Source organism: Heptranchias perlo, chromosome 3 (assembly GCF_035084215.1).
Source record: "Heptranchias perlo isolate sHepPer1 chromosome 3, sHepPer1.hap1, whole genome shotgun sequence".
In the NCBI taxonomy this organism is placed as follows: Eukaryota; Metazoa; Chordata; class Chondrichthyes; order Hexanchiformes; family Hexanchidae; genus Heptranchias; species Heptranchias perlo.
The window spans coordinates 118,327,137-118,344,867 of NC_090327.1; the positions used below are offsets into that span (position 1 = coordinate 118,327,137).

Sequence of the window (17,731 nt, forward strand, 5' to 3'; positions counted from 1 at the left end):
CAGTGAAGAGTTTCCCCATGGTGTTTTTAAGTGATGTGGTTGCTGGATCGGTGCATATGAGCTACGTTTGAAGCTTTGAAGGATTGATAAAATTATATGGGCATATAATATTGGTACATGGAAAAGAAATGACTTATTTCAAGTGGAGAGGAGGGATTAAAAAAAGCACTTTTAAAAAATTTGTCCCTGGGATGTGGGCGTCACTGGCAAGGCCGCATTTATTGCCCATCCCCTTAGTTGGCTTCAGATGATGGTGGTGGCCCTCTTCTATTTTGTTTATACAACTGAATGGCTTGCTAGGCCACCTCAGAAGGCAGTAAGAGTCTAGAATGTGGTGTGTGGACTAGAGTCACATGTAGGTAGATAGCAGTGGCAGGTTCCCTTCCCGAGCCAGTTGGGTTTTTGTGACAGTGTGCTAGCTTTCATGATACCAGACTTTGCTGGTGCTAGCCAGATTTATTGAATTCAGTTTCACAACCTGGTAGGAACTGAACTCTCACTCTCTGGGTTCCTACTCCAGCACCAGAACCACAACCATGTACTAAACATAATGGTAAATAAAATTTCCCAGGATCTTCAGGAGTTGGTGTTTGTGAATCAGTAGTGGTTGTACATAGAAACATTGAAAATTGGAGCAGGAGTAGGTCATTCAGCCCTTCGAGCCTACCCGCCATTCAATATGATCATGGCTGATCCTCTATCTCAATACCATATTCCTGCTCTCTCTCCATACCCCTTGATGCCTTCTGCGTCTAGAAATCTATCTAGCTCCTCCTTAAATATATTCAGTGACTTGGCCTCCACAACCTTCTGTGGTAGAGAATTCCACAGGTTCACTGCCCTCTGAGCGAAGAAATTTCTCCTCATCTCAGTCCTAAATGTCCTACCCCGTATCCTGCGACTGTGACCCTTTGTTCTGGACCCCCCAAGCCAGGGGAAACATCCTCCCTTCATCCAGTCTGTCCAGCCCTGTCAGAATTTTATACATTTCGATGAGATCCCCTCTCATTCTTCTAAACTCTAGTGAATACAGACCGAGTCGACCCAATCTCTCCTCATACGACTGTCCTGCCATCCCAGGAATCAGTCTGGTGAAGCTTCGCTGCACTCCCTCTATGGCAAGTATATCCTTTCTTAGGTAAGGAGACCAAAACTGCACACAATAATCCAGATGTGGTCTCACCAAGGCCCTGTATAACTGCAGTAAGACATCCTTGCTCCTGTACTCAAATCCTCTTGCAATGAAAGCCAGCATACCATTTGCCTTCCTAACTGCTTGTAGCACCTACATGTTTGCTTTCAATGACTGGTGTACAAGGACACCCAGGTCCCTTTTGTACATCAACATTTCCCAATCTATCGCTATTTAAATAATACTCTGCCTTTCCGTTTTTCCTTCCGAAGTGGATAACTTCACATTTATCCACATTATACTGCATCTGCCATGTATTTGCCCACTCACTCAACTTGTCTAAATCGCATTGAAGCCTCTTTGCATCCTCCTCACAACTCACAATTCCACCTAGTTTTGTGTCGTCAGCAAACTTGGAAATATTACATTTGGTTCCCTCATCCAAATCATTGATTATATATTGTGAATAGCTGGGGCCCAAGCACTGATCCCTGCGGTACCCCACTAGTCACCGCCTGCTACCTCGAAAAAGACCCATTTATTCCTACTCTCAGTTTCCTGTCTGTTAACCAATTTTCAATCCATGCCATATGATTTAATGCATGAGCTATGTTTGGAACTTTGAAGGATTGATAAAATTCTCTCTGTCCCCTCTCTCAAAAACATTTTCATTCAGTTTATCCATTCTTCCAACTTTATTTACGTCCATCATCCTCCAATCGAGCTCCAGACCAGTGTGTATATGCACCCCACCCCTCATTGCAAACAACTGATTATTTTATCAGGTCACATTTACTTTTATATCTAGTCCTATTTTTTTCTACTTTTGTTTTGTGCCTATTTTTGTTGTTTGATATCTGTTCATCGTGCGGGCACCCTTTCATAACATAGTGCACGCTGCTCTACATCTCCAACCCTTGCTCCCACCAAATACAGTAAACAGTGCCACCATCAGATGAGCAATATATATAAGATCAGAATATCAACAAAACAAAAACCTCAGTACATCAAAAAAAAGACAACAAAAGAAAACTGGTGTTGAGGGAAGGATTTGGGTGGGCACTTGAACTAAGTAGGTCTTTATATTTTGTAACACAATATAAGTGGTTGTAGAAATCACAGCACAGAAGGCCCATCATCCCATTATTTCTGTGCCAGCGAGCAGACCGGCTACATTTCATTTATGTTTATACTCAGAACTCAAAAATAACCATTGTTCAGGAATGACTGTGCCATATTCAAGTTTGAAGGGAGGTTCTGAATCAAAGTCACAAATTTTAATGTTTATTTAAGTACACTAAGCACTTTTTGCAGGGATAATTTGGAAAACAAGAGAAATGTGTAAATTGTTGGTTTAATCTTTTAGGTTTAACAGAGGTTTGGTCTTGGCTGTAAAAAGCCATACCCTAAACAGATAGACAGTAAAGATAGAATTGCTGCCCCATATCACACACTGAGATTTATTTAACTGTATTAATGTGGGAGGAACTAATATATTTATCTATCTGCAGTAAGTAAGGGAATACTATTTTCCAGGACCAATCAAAATTACTGTCTTGGGGAGATCTGTTACATACCTGACCCAACAGTGGTCTTTCTGGTGCAGTACATACTATTATCCTAAATTCTTTCATAGAAAGTCAACCTCTTCCGCCACCCCCCCCCCCAACCCACCATTTCCAATCACTCCTCCCTTGCATCGATGTGACCTCCGACTTACTGTGAGCAATATCAAAAGAGATCCACCAGTAACTTTCAAAAGTATTCTGTCCTAAAATACTACAGGCTGACATACAGCGCAGAAGGAGGCCATTCAACCTATCGTGCCTGTGCCGGCTCTTTGAAAGAGCTATCTAATTAATCCCACTCTCCTGCTCTTTCCCCATAGCCCTGCAAATTTATGCTTTTCAAGTGTATATCCAATTCCCTTTTGAAAGTTACATGCTACATTTTTTCTCTTCCAGGTTACTGTCTCATCAAACTGAACCAGATGGACTGTGTGACTTGAATTTTGCAATAGCTGAAATCGAGGTTTGTTGATATTTTTTCTCTTTTTAAAAGAAAAACATTTATCAGCTTTTCAAAATCTGTTAATATTTATGTGGAAACAGTGGGCACTCTCAGTAAGAAGAGTGCTTTAGGTTTCCTTAGGCTGTGCCCAATGTGAGTGTAAGTGTTACAATCTAGAAAATTCCGACATATAAAGAGACTCTTCAGCTGGAACTAGGGGTTGCCAACCCTCCAGGATTGTCCTGGAGTCTCCAGGAATTGAAGATGAATCTCCCAGACACTGCTACAGCAACCCAGGAGAAAAATCGTAGGGGTACTAAAAAAAATTGTGTGCTTTTGTTTTTCATTTTCTTTGAAATTTATTAATTTTGTTAGTTATAAAAATATTGGAGATGGGGAAAAAAAAGCTGTTTGGCTGTGGAGGCGGAAGGTCATGTGATGAAACCTGCAAGGAATACGTCCAACCAGAGTTGGCAACCCTAGCTGGAACCCTCTTAACTGTCCTGCAGGCAGTCTCAAGTGTGTGCTGCCAACCAGGAGAAACTTTTCAATGAAAAGGTCTACCTTTTCTCCCTCTGTCTCATAACAGGTCCAGCCTAGACTTCACCAGCAATCTACCCTTGCTGCATCCCATAATATTGCCCTTTTTAGAAATTACCAGTAATGCTTCTCTCCAACTTAGGGACCTTTGTTTCAAGCACATGCTGCTCACAGAATGAGAAAAGTGAACTTTTAAAATCCCGAACAGTATCTTCTGAGTTTTTTTATATAGGAAAAAATAAACCTAGTAATGCAAGTAAGTGCTACAAACTCTAAATAAAAGGCAAATCACATGAGAATAAAGTCCTCATATAGGACAAGTCAATTGGGAAAATCTCCAGAAAGTGGAGCTTTGAATTTAGGTTCCAAATTCTCTTTGAGGGATATAGCACATTCTGATTGAGAATCAAGACAGGTGCTGTGTTAGTTTAAACCCTCCCTCACATCTCTAAATAACCTCCCCAGAAGTATGTTGGTTCTAATTCTGTCCAGATGTAAGCTGTCCTGTTGGTACAGATCATTACAGCCCCAAGAATCTGAACTCTTTCCCATACACCTTGCCTCTAGCCATGCATTTACCTCCCAAATTTGGCTGTTCTTTTAAGGGCTGCTGCTGAATCTGCTAGTAATCCTGCAATTATTGCTGACATCTTGCTTTTTAGTCTTCCCCCAACTCCCTGAGCACTCTTTGCAGGACCTGAATCCTATTTTTCCCCACGTCATCATTTCATACATGAACAGTGTTTTCTGGCTGATTCTCTTCTAGTTTTCAAGAGTTTTCTTATCTTGTCCTTAATGTTCCTTACCCTGGCACCCTGGGAGGTAGCATACCATTTGAGACTCTTATTTTACATTGCACAAGTGACTGTCTAATCCTCTGACTATTGTTATCTCACATTACCACTGCATACCTGCACATAACTCTTCCCCCTTTGGGTAACCACTTACAGTGGAGTTGGTCTTGATTTCCCTCCTGAGTTACTGCTCTTGACTGCATGAAAGATATCTAGCACTGTTTATCTATCAGGCTCCTAGGAGTTTCCTGTACTGCCTCTACTCATATCCCAGTGCTCCAGGGATTTAACCCTTCCCTCCGATACCATGCCTCTATGCATTTACCATCTTAATCTGGCTGCTTCTGTAATGGCTAAAGATTCACATTGATGATAATCCTGAGGTTACCACCTTTGAGGTCTTGCTTCTTAATCTTCCTCTTAACTTCCTATGAATGCTCACCTGATTCCTAACTTTTGCCTCACTATTCCTCTCTAGCCGTGCTGTGGGGTGATGACTTCTTGCAATGCATGGTCTCAGAGCCCTTCCTCTTTCTGGCTTCAGTTATTTTTTAAACTCAGTAATTTTGAGTTCGAAACAAGTCCACCTGAAGACATTTATATCACCTGTGGTGCTTTAAACTTGATTTTTGGGTTTTCCACCCATTAAAAGGGGTACCAAGGACCCCCCCCCCTTTCCCCATTTTCAGATCTCCCCACTAAATATTTTGGACTGGAGCCTATCCAAATCCTGCCTGCTCGCTCTGTCTGTTTTCCTTGGTGATGTGGTGGCTGGCTGCCCAATTTCTGGATCAGCCTACCCAGCCTGTTTGCTTTCCCTGGTGTAGAGTGGCCAGCTTTGAGCCTACCACCTCAGGTCTGGCTGGTGCCCTCCTCACATCACAACTTCTGACCCTGCCGTGACTCCGCTACCACCCCACTTTACCCGTTCCCCCTGCCCACCCTTCTCTCTGGAAGCTTTCCTCCCAACGATCTTCCTTTATGCTGGCTAAGCATTTTGAAAGCACAGGAATGTTTTACAAGCACTTAAACTGATTATTATACTATACGAATGCATAGTATTAACTGTTTAAGTGCCTAAGAAAACTTTAAAAAAAAACTTTTTAAGCTTTTACTTTTCTTTTTAACTTATCTTTACAGTCGGCAATTACATGATAATCGCTCATAGCACTTTGAAAACTAAACTGCCGGTGAAACCGGCGACAGTCGCTTAGCGGCAGGAAGCAGCAGCGGCAAAGGTAGGAAAGGAGTATTAATTCACTGGTGCCTGCTGCTCTTAATTTATTAAATTCGTTGCTGTGCCTGCTGCTCTATTAGTTCAGTTAGTTGTGCCAGCTGTTCCTTCAATTTATTAATTTCTTTGGTGCCCACTGCTCTTGGTGTGCCAGGTGCATTATTAGTTCCTTAATGTACTTTTCCATTGAGTTATTAACCAGTTGCTGTGCCTCCTCAATTAATTTATTGATTTGTTGCAATGCCCTCTGGTCTTATGAATTTATTAATTCACTCTTGCCGACTCCACCCATTAAATTTGCTGGTGCCTGCTGCTCCATTTATTTATTAATTCGCTGCTGTCTACTTAGCTGTGAGCCCAATGCTATCAGTTTGTTTTCATTGTTGTCGGTCAGTCGTGATGCATGTTGCTTTCTGTGCTTCAGGTTTCCCTGCTACGATTGCAATGTGTCAAAAACGAGAAAGTATCTTGTTCTAATTTCAGTTCTCCGGTTTATTTAACCTTTTTTTCATATCATTGCGGTAGCCACTGCTGTTGTTCACTGTTTCAGGGTGATCTGATATCACGTTCTTTGGGAATGTTGAGATGAAGCTTTTCAACATTGACTCCCCATGTGGGCATTATGGGCAATCTACTAGTCACACACACACACACACACACACACACACACACACACACACACACACGTGGTAGAAATTAATTGTATCTAGCTTCTCAAAAGGAAAATAACAAATGTACACAAATCCTATATTAATTTAATATTCTTTCACTGATTCTTTCATTTCTCAGCACTACGAGAGCTGAATTAGCCTGATCTATCTCCTGCAGGTTCTAAGCCAATGCTTTCCAATTTGAGCAACTCAACTTGCTGAAATATTTCTGAAACAGTTGCCAAGGCTTCTTTGATTTATATAACTGATGTGTTGTTTAATGTGTGCATTCAATAATTCAATTTAAAAAAGGAGTTTCCAGACATAGATATAACTGGGCAATCACCCAGCACTGTTTGTTTGAATTATGTGGCTTGGTTCCTCTCTCAAGTTTGTAAACTTGGAAAGAAGCCTCACAAAATTTGTATTGTTTTAGGCTGGAGGCAGGAATTTGACTGCAGCTGCTTTTAAAAAAAAATCTGGATTTAAAGAGACAATCACCAAGCTAAAACTGGAAAAAATACTTAATTTCTGTCACAGCTCCCTATATTCCCACAACATTTAAAATATACCAGCATAATAATAGGTTCTCAATTGCACTATATAATCTCCCTCTCCTTAACAAACAACATATTATGTACAAATATGCACACAATCATTTCAATTTGAGCCTGAAAATATCACTAGAACCACCACTCTGTAATAAAAATGACATTTAAGTTATTCAATCACTCTTAAGTCAGTGGAACTCATGATATAATGTACATTACATGGCATTAAAAAGTGTATCTTCCAACTCGCTGTAAGTAAGACAATGAGAGATCTTCTAAAATATGTTATTCTAAAATATTGTAAAGCTGTTGGACTATAACCTGGTGTTGTAAGACTCCTTACATTCTTTGTGCAGTATACAGATGTATGTTTCCCGTTTGTCATGCCTGCTTCCTGTAATATGATTTTGAACAGCATTTGTGATACTTGATGGTGCTTGTTTTGTAACAGCTGAATTAATGCTTGCTTCTATTACTTTTAATAGGTATGGCTGTAATGCCTACTATTCAGTCCCTTCCACCACCGGTGGTGCTGTGCTACTGTGTTGCACGTTGCCCAGGTTTGCCCATTATAGAATCATAAAACTTTACAACCCCAAAGGAGACTGTATGACCCATTGTGCCAGCTCTCATTCCCCTGCCCTTTCCTCATACCCTTCAATAATTTTTGGAACTATTTATTCACTTTACCTTTTAAAGCGGTTATGAGTTCTGCTTCCACAACTGTTTCTGGTAGGGCATTCCATGTCCTAACAACCTGCTACATTTAAAAAAAAATCTCCACTCTCTCCCTTCATTCTTTTGGTATTAATCTTCAATTGAAGCCCTCCAGTTAGTGGTAATAGTTTTTCCCACTTAGCATACCAAAACACCTCATTGTTTTGAACACCTCTATCAGATTTCCACTTAAACTTCTTTGTTCTAATGAAGAGAGTCCCAGTTTGTCTCATCTCATATAATTAAAGCCTCTAATCCCCCATGTCATCTGAGTGAAATCTCTCCTCCAATTTCTCCATGGGCTTGACATCCTTCCGAAGGTATGATGCCTAAAACTAGAGGCCATTGTCTAAGCTGCAGCCTGACCATTTCAAAATGGTGGGTCTCCAATCAAAATTATATAAATTACACAAGTCTTTCAGATCAGCATTAATATTTTGAACTGAAAGTACTCTCCCTACACTTTTCTTCCTGCTTAGTTAATAAGTATAACTAAAAACATCCTATGATTTTGGAATCTTGGATTTAGCAACGCGAGTCATTCTGAAAAGGTTTCTGCCAAACTAAGGCTTTGTGTGTTTCACAGATTTTGGCATTTGCTTTTCCGATACCGCTGAATCCTGGGGCTTTTGCACCATTTCAGGGCTGGTTCATGCTGGGGTGTGATTCCATAAGCACCTCCACAATCCAAGTACCGTACCTAAATATGCACCTAGACAGTGGCAGCAGGCTTTTTGGCTACTCCCCTTCCTTGCCCCATCGGCTCAGTTGGTAGCACTCTTACCTGTGAGACGGAAGATTGTGGGTTCGAGCCCCACCCCAGAGACTTGAAGACAAAATCTAGGCTGACCCTTCAGTGCAGTACTGAGGGAGTGCTGCACTATTGGGGTTGCTGTGTTTTGGATGAGATGCTAAACCGAAGCCCCATCTGCTAACTCAGGTGGACATAAATGAACCCGTGGCGCTATTTCGAAGAAGAGCAGGGGAGCTCTCTCCGTTTTCCTGGCCAATATTTCTCCCTCAACCAACATCACTAAAACAGATTACCTGGTCATTATCACACTGTTGTCTGTGTGCAAATTGGATGCTGCGTTTCCTACATTACAACAGTGACGAAGCTTCAAAAAGTACTGGCCAATATAATTGGCTGTAAAGCGCTTTGGGACGTACTGAGGTTGTGAAAGGCATTATTTAAATGCAAGTCTTTCTTACCTAATACCACACTGCCACCGCTGCTAAAGGAATCCCACTTAGCACAGGTCTTCCTGGTCTACAGGACTCAGTACCACACCATGTGCATTAGTCTCTTAGATATAGGGAGGTTTCTGATCATTTTGTTTTTTGATCTTATCTTCCTGTACAGCAATATAAAGAAAAAGGAGAATGGAACAAGATGGGAACTTTATTTCAGAGTTTACATTGGAACTATGATGCTAAAAGCGAACTCTACAGAATTGCTGCATTCATTGCTGTTACTCTCGTAAAAAGCAGGGATAATGGAGCTGCGGTCCCCTTCTGTGAATTTGCAAAAGCAGGTACTGATAAACATTAGCACAAAAGTTCTTAGTTACTGGCTTGAGGTCTGCTCTATAATATTTACTACTGCCAGAATTCTGGCCACTACCAAAGCAATTTCACTGCAGTTTTTTTGACCAGTTCTTTTCCGCAATGTATGAGAATTTTACTGTAGTGACAAGAATATTGCAAAATTATTGACTGTCCTCAATTGTATTTTTCCTTGTTTGTTTATCGTCCACATGCATTTGGGTAGTCAACCTAAAAATTAACGGGTGCCATGTCCCTTGTGGTTTTGAGAGTTGCACCATTCATTGTTTACATGTTTAGTGTTGCTGAAGGCAGTAACCCCTTGTAGAGGTAGAGTTCCCTGGCACCCTCTGGTTACTTGCCCCAAGCAGCATTCCTCATATGAGAACCTCGACAGTCAGTCAATGCTCTTCAAGAAAAGATGGGACACTGCCAAGCCTGATCTTGTCTTCAGCTAATGCCCACACATGGACAGATAGGATCATTGGACAAGAATCAAGAGCAGGAACCTTGGTCAGTTTTTCATTCCCTATGCTAAGGACACTGAGACCAAATGTAACGCCACTACTGTAACCCAATGTAGAGTTTTTCCCTGTTGCTCCCATGCTTCCTCTATGTATCTCTCTATGATCTTTCTCCTCTCTATTTTGCTCCCCCAAATTATCTCTGTGTCTCTCTCTGCCCCCATGTCTCTGTGTCCCCTATGTTTCCAACTGTCTCTTTCTCTCCTTATGTTACTCAATGCGTTGCACTCATCTTTGTTTTCACCATTTCACTCCCTGCCCATTTCTGCCTCTCTATTTCAGTCTCGCATGTGACCCTGTGTCTCGTACCAGGGAATGTCACTGGAAACATTAACGGATGTGGAGCAGGGGAAGCTACTAAATTGGGAAAGGCAGTGAGCAAAAGGTTGGAGTGGGGAGCACCAGCGATGGAAAAGTAGTACTGCTGGTATGGCATGTGGAGCTAAAGATTTGGGTCAGAAATGGCAGTGGGGTAGTGTTGGGGCAAGGGACTGGATTGGTGCTGGGAAGAGCGGATTGGATGCAGAAGAAGCCACAGAGGTAGATTTACTAAGAGGCTTCCCCTTATATTTAATTAAGGCCTTTATTTAACATGCATTTGCTTTCTACGGAGGTGGGCAGCACTTGCAAGGCAGTATTTATATTTATGGCCCGTCCCTGGTAGAACTTGCGGCAATTGAAGTCAATCACGCTGTGTGGGACTGAAGTTACAGGTCGGCCAGACCGGATGTGAGTGGAAGGTTCGTTAGTAAACCTGTTGGGGCTTCATGACAATGCGGCAGATTTCATGGTCATTTTCTGGTGCTAGCTCACCACAAATTACCAGATTTATTGAATTCAATTTCACAACTTGCCATGGTGGGATTTTGCGTGGGTTGCTAGTCCAGTACCATAACCACAAAGCTACCATACCCATTAGCTGAATAAAGGTGTTAAATAACATGGTCTTCCTCAAAACCATGGGGAAGTCTTTTAGGGAATCCCTCCCCTGCATTTCAAGTGCCATTTCCCAGTTAAGAACTGAAAATGACTTTTAGATGTGCAGTTTGTGACAGGTCAGGGGAGAAAATAGCACTGGAGGGCTGAAGGGGGCAGGGGAGCTGGGAGACAGGAAGGAAGAGGCACCACAGTGCACCGATGGTGGGAGGCCTGCAGCTACACTATAACAAGTAAACGTTTACATTGAAAATTCCCATTATAAATCTAGGCAGTTTCAATTATAAATGTTGACATAAAAGCATTATGACAACAGGAAGTTGGGAAGAAAGTAATAGAATTCGTGTAGAGCGAATTATTATAGCACAGAAAACATAATTTACACTTGTATGTTCTGCTTTGTTTTTCAGTGTGCCAAAAGCCACACATCAATGGAATGGCCAAAAAATTGCTCGGAAGGATTGGAAACTCTGTGATGGTTGCATACTATAAGACGGAGCACTGGAGAAAGGTATGTTCAAGGTCCATTTATCGCAAAGGAAAATAGCGAATTCCATTTATTTTCAGAAGACACCCATTCATTTTATTTGAATCTTCATCTTTGCTTTTCCCATTGTCACTTTCAACACCATAGAAAAATCAAAACTTAGTTTCTTGCCATCCTTGTTCACAGCTCTCAGTAAAGAGTTGAAGTTTTTGTGTCTGCACTTTATAGTTCACTGATTGTGTTACTGTCAAATGGATGTGTGCATTATTTTGATGAAGTTCTTTACCTATTTATTTTGAACACAGTTTCAACTTGTCGTTTAATCCAAATGACAACAAAAATGTCACCAGTCAGTATTTTAATTGACTTGATTTACAATGGTTATTTACTGAAAAACCAAAGTGAAGGGCCAGGTCACACAGTGCAGGACAACAGCATAGTTGAAAAGATGAGGTGAGTCAGGAACTAGTGGTTAGATGATGCCAAGCTAGGATTTTTAAAGCCTGAAGATTGTAGGAGGAAAAGACTGAGGGAGGTAAGAAGTAGGACACTATGCGATGAGTCTTAATTTCATTGCAGTAGAGATGATACAGGAAGGACGAGAACTGTGTAGGAGAGTGCACAGGACAGCATATTTGGAGCTGAGAAGAAATGAGAGGAAAGTTCATGATCAACTAAAAAAAGAAAAAGACAAGAATAGTGATGGAGTGAGAGATTGAAGGCTAGAGGTGACCAGAAGATTAACCAGCAGATAATGGGCTTTTTCTTGTATCCTGGCCACAAGAGAGGTATCTCCCAATATGGTAAGCAGTATTCAAGTCTTGGACTTTGTAGAGAATTGAGCGTTGTCGAAGGGAATATAAGAAATTTGAAAAGTGAGTTTTTTTGGAGAAAGCTGTAGCAATTGACAAGAAGTGGGAGTTCCATTTGAGGTCAGAGGTGAAGGTGAGGTCAAGAATACCAGTAGATGAAGGAAGACTAAAATTGAAGTCATCAAAGTTGAGGTGAATTGACTCACTTTGAAGGATTGAGGAAACCAGATTTTCAGCTCCCCATTAAACGTCATGGAGGAGATTTAGATGTAATGATTCAGCCTTTGCACTGCAAGAGGATTAGTGAACAAATGTTACATTTTTGAGTTTTTACTATAGAAAGAACTTGCATTTATACAGCGCCTTTCATGACCTCAGGACATCCCACAGTGTTTCATAGCCAATGAAGTGCTTTTTCTTTTGAAGTGTAGTCACTTGTAGTGTAGGGAAATGCAGCAGTCAATTTGTGCACAGCAAGATCCCACAAACAGCTATGTAATAAATAACAAGGTAGTCTATTTTAATGTTAACTTAAGAACATAAGAAATAGGAGCAGGAATAGTCCATATAGTCCATCGAACCTGTTCCGCATTCATGGCTGATCTTCGACCTCAATTCCACTTTCCTGCCTGATCCCCATATCCCTTGATTAGAGTCCAAAAATGTATCTATCTCAGCCTTGAATGTACTCAATAACTCAGCATCCACAGCCCGCTGGGGTAGAGAATTCCAAAGATTCACAACCCTCTGAGTGAAGAAATGCCTCCTCATCTCAGTCTTAAAGGCAGACCCCTTATCCTGCGACTATGCCCTCTAGTTCTAGACTCTCCAGCCATGGGAAACAATCTCTCAGCCTCTACCCTGTCAAGCCCTCTCAGAATCTTGTATGTTTCAATGAGATCACCTCTCATTCTTCTAAACTCCACAGAATATCGGCCCATTCTTCTCAAACTCTCCTCATAGGACAACCCTCTCATCCCAGGAATTAATCTTGTGAACCTCCGTTACACCGACTCTAAGGCAAGTATATCCTTCCTTAGATAAGGAGACCAAAACTGTACGCAGTACACCAGGTGAGGGCTCACCAAAGCTCTTTACAGTTGTAGTAAGACTTCCTTACTCTTGTACTCCAACCCTCTTGCAATGAAGGCCAACATGCCATTTGCATTCCTAATTGCTTGCTGTATCTGCATGCTAACTCTTTGTTTCTTGTACCAGGACACCCAAGTGTCTCTGGACACCAACATTTAATAGTTTCTCACCATTTAAAAAATATTCTGTGTTTCTATTCTTCCTACCAAAGTGAATAAAATCACATTATACTCCATCTGCCACCTTCTTGCCCACTCACTTAACCTGTCTATTTCCCTTGGCAGACTCTTTGTGTCCTCCTCACAGCTTTCTTTCCCATCTAATTTTGTATCGTCAGCAAACTTGGATACATTACACTCGGTCCCTTCATCTGAGTCATTAATATAGATTGTAAATAGCTCAGGCCCTTGCGGCACTCCACTAGTGTTACAGCCTGCCAACCTGAAAATGACCCGTTTATCCCTACTGTCTGTTTTCTGTCCGTTAACCAATCCTCTATCCATGCTAATATGTTACCCCCAACCCCATGAGCCCTTATCTTGCGTAACAACCTTTTATGTGGCACCTTACCGAATGACTTTTGAAAATTCAAATATACTACATCCACTGGTTCCCCTTTATCTACGCTGCTAGTTACATCCTCAAAAAAACTGTAATAAATTTGTCAAACACTATTTCCCTTTCATAAAACCATGTTGACTCTGCCTAATCATCTGATGATGTTCTAAGTGCCCTGTTACCACTTCCTTAATAATGGATTCCAGCGTTTTCTGGACGACTGATGTCAGGCTAAATGGTCTGTAGTTCCCAGTTTTCTCTCTCCCACCTTCCTTGAATAGCAGGGTTACATTTGCTATCTTCCAATCTGCTGGGACCGTTCTAGAATGTAGGGAATTTTGGAAGATCATAACCAATGCATCCACTTTCTCTGCAGCCACCTCTTTTAGAACCCTCGGATGTAGGCCATCAGGTCCAGGGCATTTATCGGCTTTTAGTCCCATTAGTTTCTCCAGTACTTTTTCTTTACTGATATTAATAACTTTAAGTTCCTCACTCTCATTAGCTCCTTGGTTCCCCACTATCTCTAGTATGCTTTTTGTGTCTTCTATTGTGAAGACAGATGCAAAATATTTGTTTAACGCATCTTCCGTTTCCTGATTCCCCATTATAATTTCTCCTGTCTCAGCCTCTAAGGGAACCAACATTTACTTTTGCTACTCTCTTCCTTTTTACATGTAGACATTCTTACAATCCATTTTTATATTTCTTGCTAGTTTACTTTCATATTCTATTTTCTCCCTTTTTATCAATTTTTTTACTAGTTTCTAAAACTCTCCCAATCCTCAGGCTTACTGCTCTTCTTGGCAACATTATAGACCTCTGCTTTTAATCTAATGTTGATTGATGAAGAGGTGTTGGCCAAGACACCGGGAAGAACTCCCCTGCTCTTCAAATAGTGCCATGGAATTTTTTTAAAAATTTGTTCATGGGATGCGGGCGTCGCTGGTGAGGCCAGCATTTATTGCCCATCCCTAATTGACCTTGAGAAGGTGGTGGTGAGCCGCCACCTTGAACCGCTGCAGTCCGTGTGGTGGAGGTTCTCCCACAGTGCTGTTAGGAAGGAAGTTCCAGGATTTTGACCCAGCGACGATGAAGGAACGGCGATATATTTCCAAGTCAGGGTGGTGTGTGGCTTGGAGGGGAACGTGCAGGTGGTGGTGTTCCCATGTGCCTGCTGCTCTTGTCCTTCTAGGTGGTAGCGGTCGCGGGTTTGGGAGGTGCTGTCGAAGAAGCATTGGCGAGTTGCTGCAGTGCATCCTGTGGATGGTACACACTGCAGCCACTGTGTGCCGGTGGTGAAGGGAGTGAATGTTTAGGGTGGTGGATGGGGTACCAATCAAGCGGCTGCTTTGTCCTGGATGGTGTTGAGCTTCTTGAGTGTTGTTGGAACTGCACTCATCCAGGCAAGTGGAGAGTATTCCATCACACTCCTGACTTGTGCCTTGTAGATGGTGGAAAGGCTTTGGGGAGTCAGGAGGTGAGTCACTCGCCGCAGAATACCCAGCCTCTGACCTGCTCTTGTAGCCACAGTATTTATATGGCTGGTCCAGTTAAGTTTCTGGTCAATGGTGACCCCCAGGATGTTGATGGTGGGGGATTCGGCGATGGTAATGCCGTTGAATGTCAAGGGGAGGTGGTTAGACACTCTCTTGTTGGAGATGGTCATTGCCAGGCACTTGTCTGTCGTGAATGTTACTTGCCACTTATGCATCTTTTGCATCAACCTGGTTTAACGTCACCTCCAAAAGATGGCATCTTTAACAGTGCTGCACTCCGTCAGTATTGCACTGAAGTCAGGTCTAGACTGTGTGCTCAAGTCTTTAGAGTGGGGCGTGAACCCATGATCTTCTGACTCAGGTGTGAGTGCTACCACTGAGCCAAGGCTGACGCTATAGATATTCTTCTTGGATTCAGCATTTCACACCGTTCCCATAGGCAAGCCTAGGACCCAGATTGTACCTTTACCTGCTCAATAGTCCTCATTAGTGTATTTTGCCCACTAATTATATCGTGTATACTCAAGTAATCTTCCTTGATTTCGGACGGCCGTATAATAAACACTTTAACAGACCTTGGATTAGGCTATAAACTGTTAAACAGATTTATTAAACATTACATGGATAAGTGACCAGGAGCAAAGACACACTTTGGAATTGCAGGAGTTTTAGGCTGAACTATCCCTTCTCGAAAAATAGAATATTAACAGTCTGCTATGCTAAACTGCAATGTAAGCTGGATCGGACACAAAGGGCCCAATATTAGCAGGGCGGGGGGGGCTATCGGGCGCGTGGGTAACGTGCCCGGTGAAATTAGTCAGCTCCCCGCGCGATTGTAGCATACAATCCACTAATTGGATTCACTTACCCGGTCCTCCGGGTTCCCCACTGCTGATCTGCGCGTCGGGCGGGCTGCGCATGCGCAGTAAGATCTGCCAGCTGGAGGAGCTCTATTTAAAGGGGCAGTCCTCCACTGACAGATGCTGCAACAAACAGAAAAAAATCACAGCATGGAGCAGCCCAGGGGGAAGGCTGCTCCCAGTTTAATGATGCCTCACTCCAGGTATCAATACATGGGCTGAGGAGGAGGGGGAGGACAGAGATCTTCCTCCCCGCGGGCGGGAGGAAGCGGCCTGCCTCTGCCACCAGGAAGGCCTGGCTCGAGGTGGCAGAGGAGGTCACCAGCACCACCAACATATCGCCCACCTGCATGCAGTGCAGGAGGCGCTCCAATGACCTAAGTAGGTCAGCCAAAGTGAGTACACTTACTCTTTCCCCTACATTCCGTCTGCCACATCACCGCCCCCAACCCACATCTCCTTCTGCACTGCCAACACTACTCTGTCACATCACCCCTCATACCCACTCAAACCCTCATCCTCATCGTACCTGCACCTACTCACCTCGCCAGTACTCATCCCGCCACTACCACTCAACCCAATCCTCATACAATCTCATGGCTCTATCTCGTACTCACCCTCTCGTGCATCTCTTTCACGGCCAGCCTCACTCAACCTGCCACTACCTGTGCTGCAGCCACAGGGCATGCATCACATATGTGCAGTAGGCAGCGTAAGGCAAACGTGTCGTGAGCATGAAGGGGGGATGCACAAGGGTGTTTGAGGGTTTGTCATGGTTGTTACTTTTTTGAATTTCTGACCAACTCACACTACATATTATATTGTCACCACTACTGCCATGTCTTCATGAATCTTGTCTGGTCTGTGCAATAATGCCCTTTCCTGAGGATCACTATGAAGACCCACAACTGATGCCACCCATTGTGTCACTGCAGAGTGGGTGTAGGTGTATTTGCAGGGCTCTTTTGTGCAGACGGCTGAGAGACGTCGCCGATGTCCCCGGTTGCACCCTGGAAGGATGCGGAGAAGAAGTTGTTGAGGGCAGTGGTGACTTTGACAGCGACAGGTAAGAAGATGGTGCTCGGGCCAGCCGGGAGCAGCTCGGCATGAAGGAGGCTGCAGATGTCCACGACTACATGTCGAGTGACTCTGAGCCTCCATGTGCACTGCTGCTCAGAGAGGTCCAGGAAGCTGAGCCTCGGTCTGTGGACCCTGTGGCGAGGGTAGTGCCCTCTGCGACGCATCTCTCTCTGCGGTAGCCCTCCCTCCTGCTGTGCAGGTGGATGTGTCACAGCACTGTGTTGTGGAGCTCCACGTGTCAGAGGTAGACGGCATGGCCGGCGAGGCTGGTGATGCTGTTCGCCCTCCGAGGAGATCATGACTGCAGCTACGGCGGCCCCCATCCGGAAGATGTACATCTGAGGGGGTCCGCAAGGTAGGTACATGTGTCTGGACACCGGGGTAAGTGTGCAGGTTGGTGACTTTGATTGTCAGGAGGAGGGTGGTGGGGGCCAAACTTTGTCCCAAGTGACAGAGTGGCCTCCTGCAATGAGTGAGGGTCACCCCCCCCCCCCCCCCCCTGTCAAATGGACCTTTGCAGCTGCCACAGGCTGATGGCTGCAACAGGTCCATTTGAACGTGGCAGTGTTTCCCCCAGTGTGGGAAACAGTCCCAGGTTACTCTAAAATCCCACCCCTCCTCACATAATCCCTTAATCAGGTCAGTTAATGACCTGAACAAGCCAAATAAATACTTTCAAGTGGCATCCCGCTGGCTTTAATTGCCTACGG

The 17,731-nt window shown here is 43.3% G+C and overlaps 1 protein-coding gene across 2 annotated transcripts in view; it reads left to right on the plus strand.

Moving 5' to 3' along the window:
• The window catches only part of topaz1 (testis and ovary specific TOPAZ 1), a 70,980-nt gene that overhangs the window by 36,891 nt on the left and 16,358 nt on the right, over window positions 1-17,731 (plus strand). For both annotated transcript variants that reach the window (XM_067981712.1, XM_067981713.1), the window contains exons 14-16: window positions 3,097-3,163; window positions 8,992-9,163; window positions 11,044-11,144. In XM_067981712.1, coding sequence (XP_067837813.1) covers window positions 3,097-3,163; window positions 8,992-9,163; window positions 11,044-11,144 — 340 coding nt within the window. The remainder of the gene's footprint in view (window positions 1-3,096; window positions 3,164-8,991; window positions 9,164-11,043; window positions 11,145-17,731) is intronic.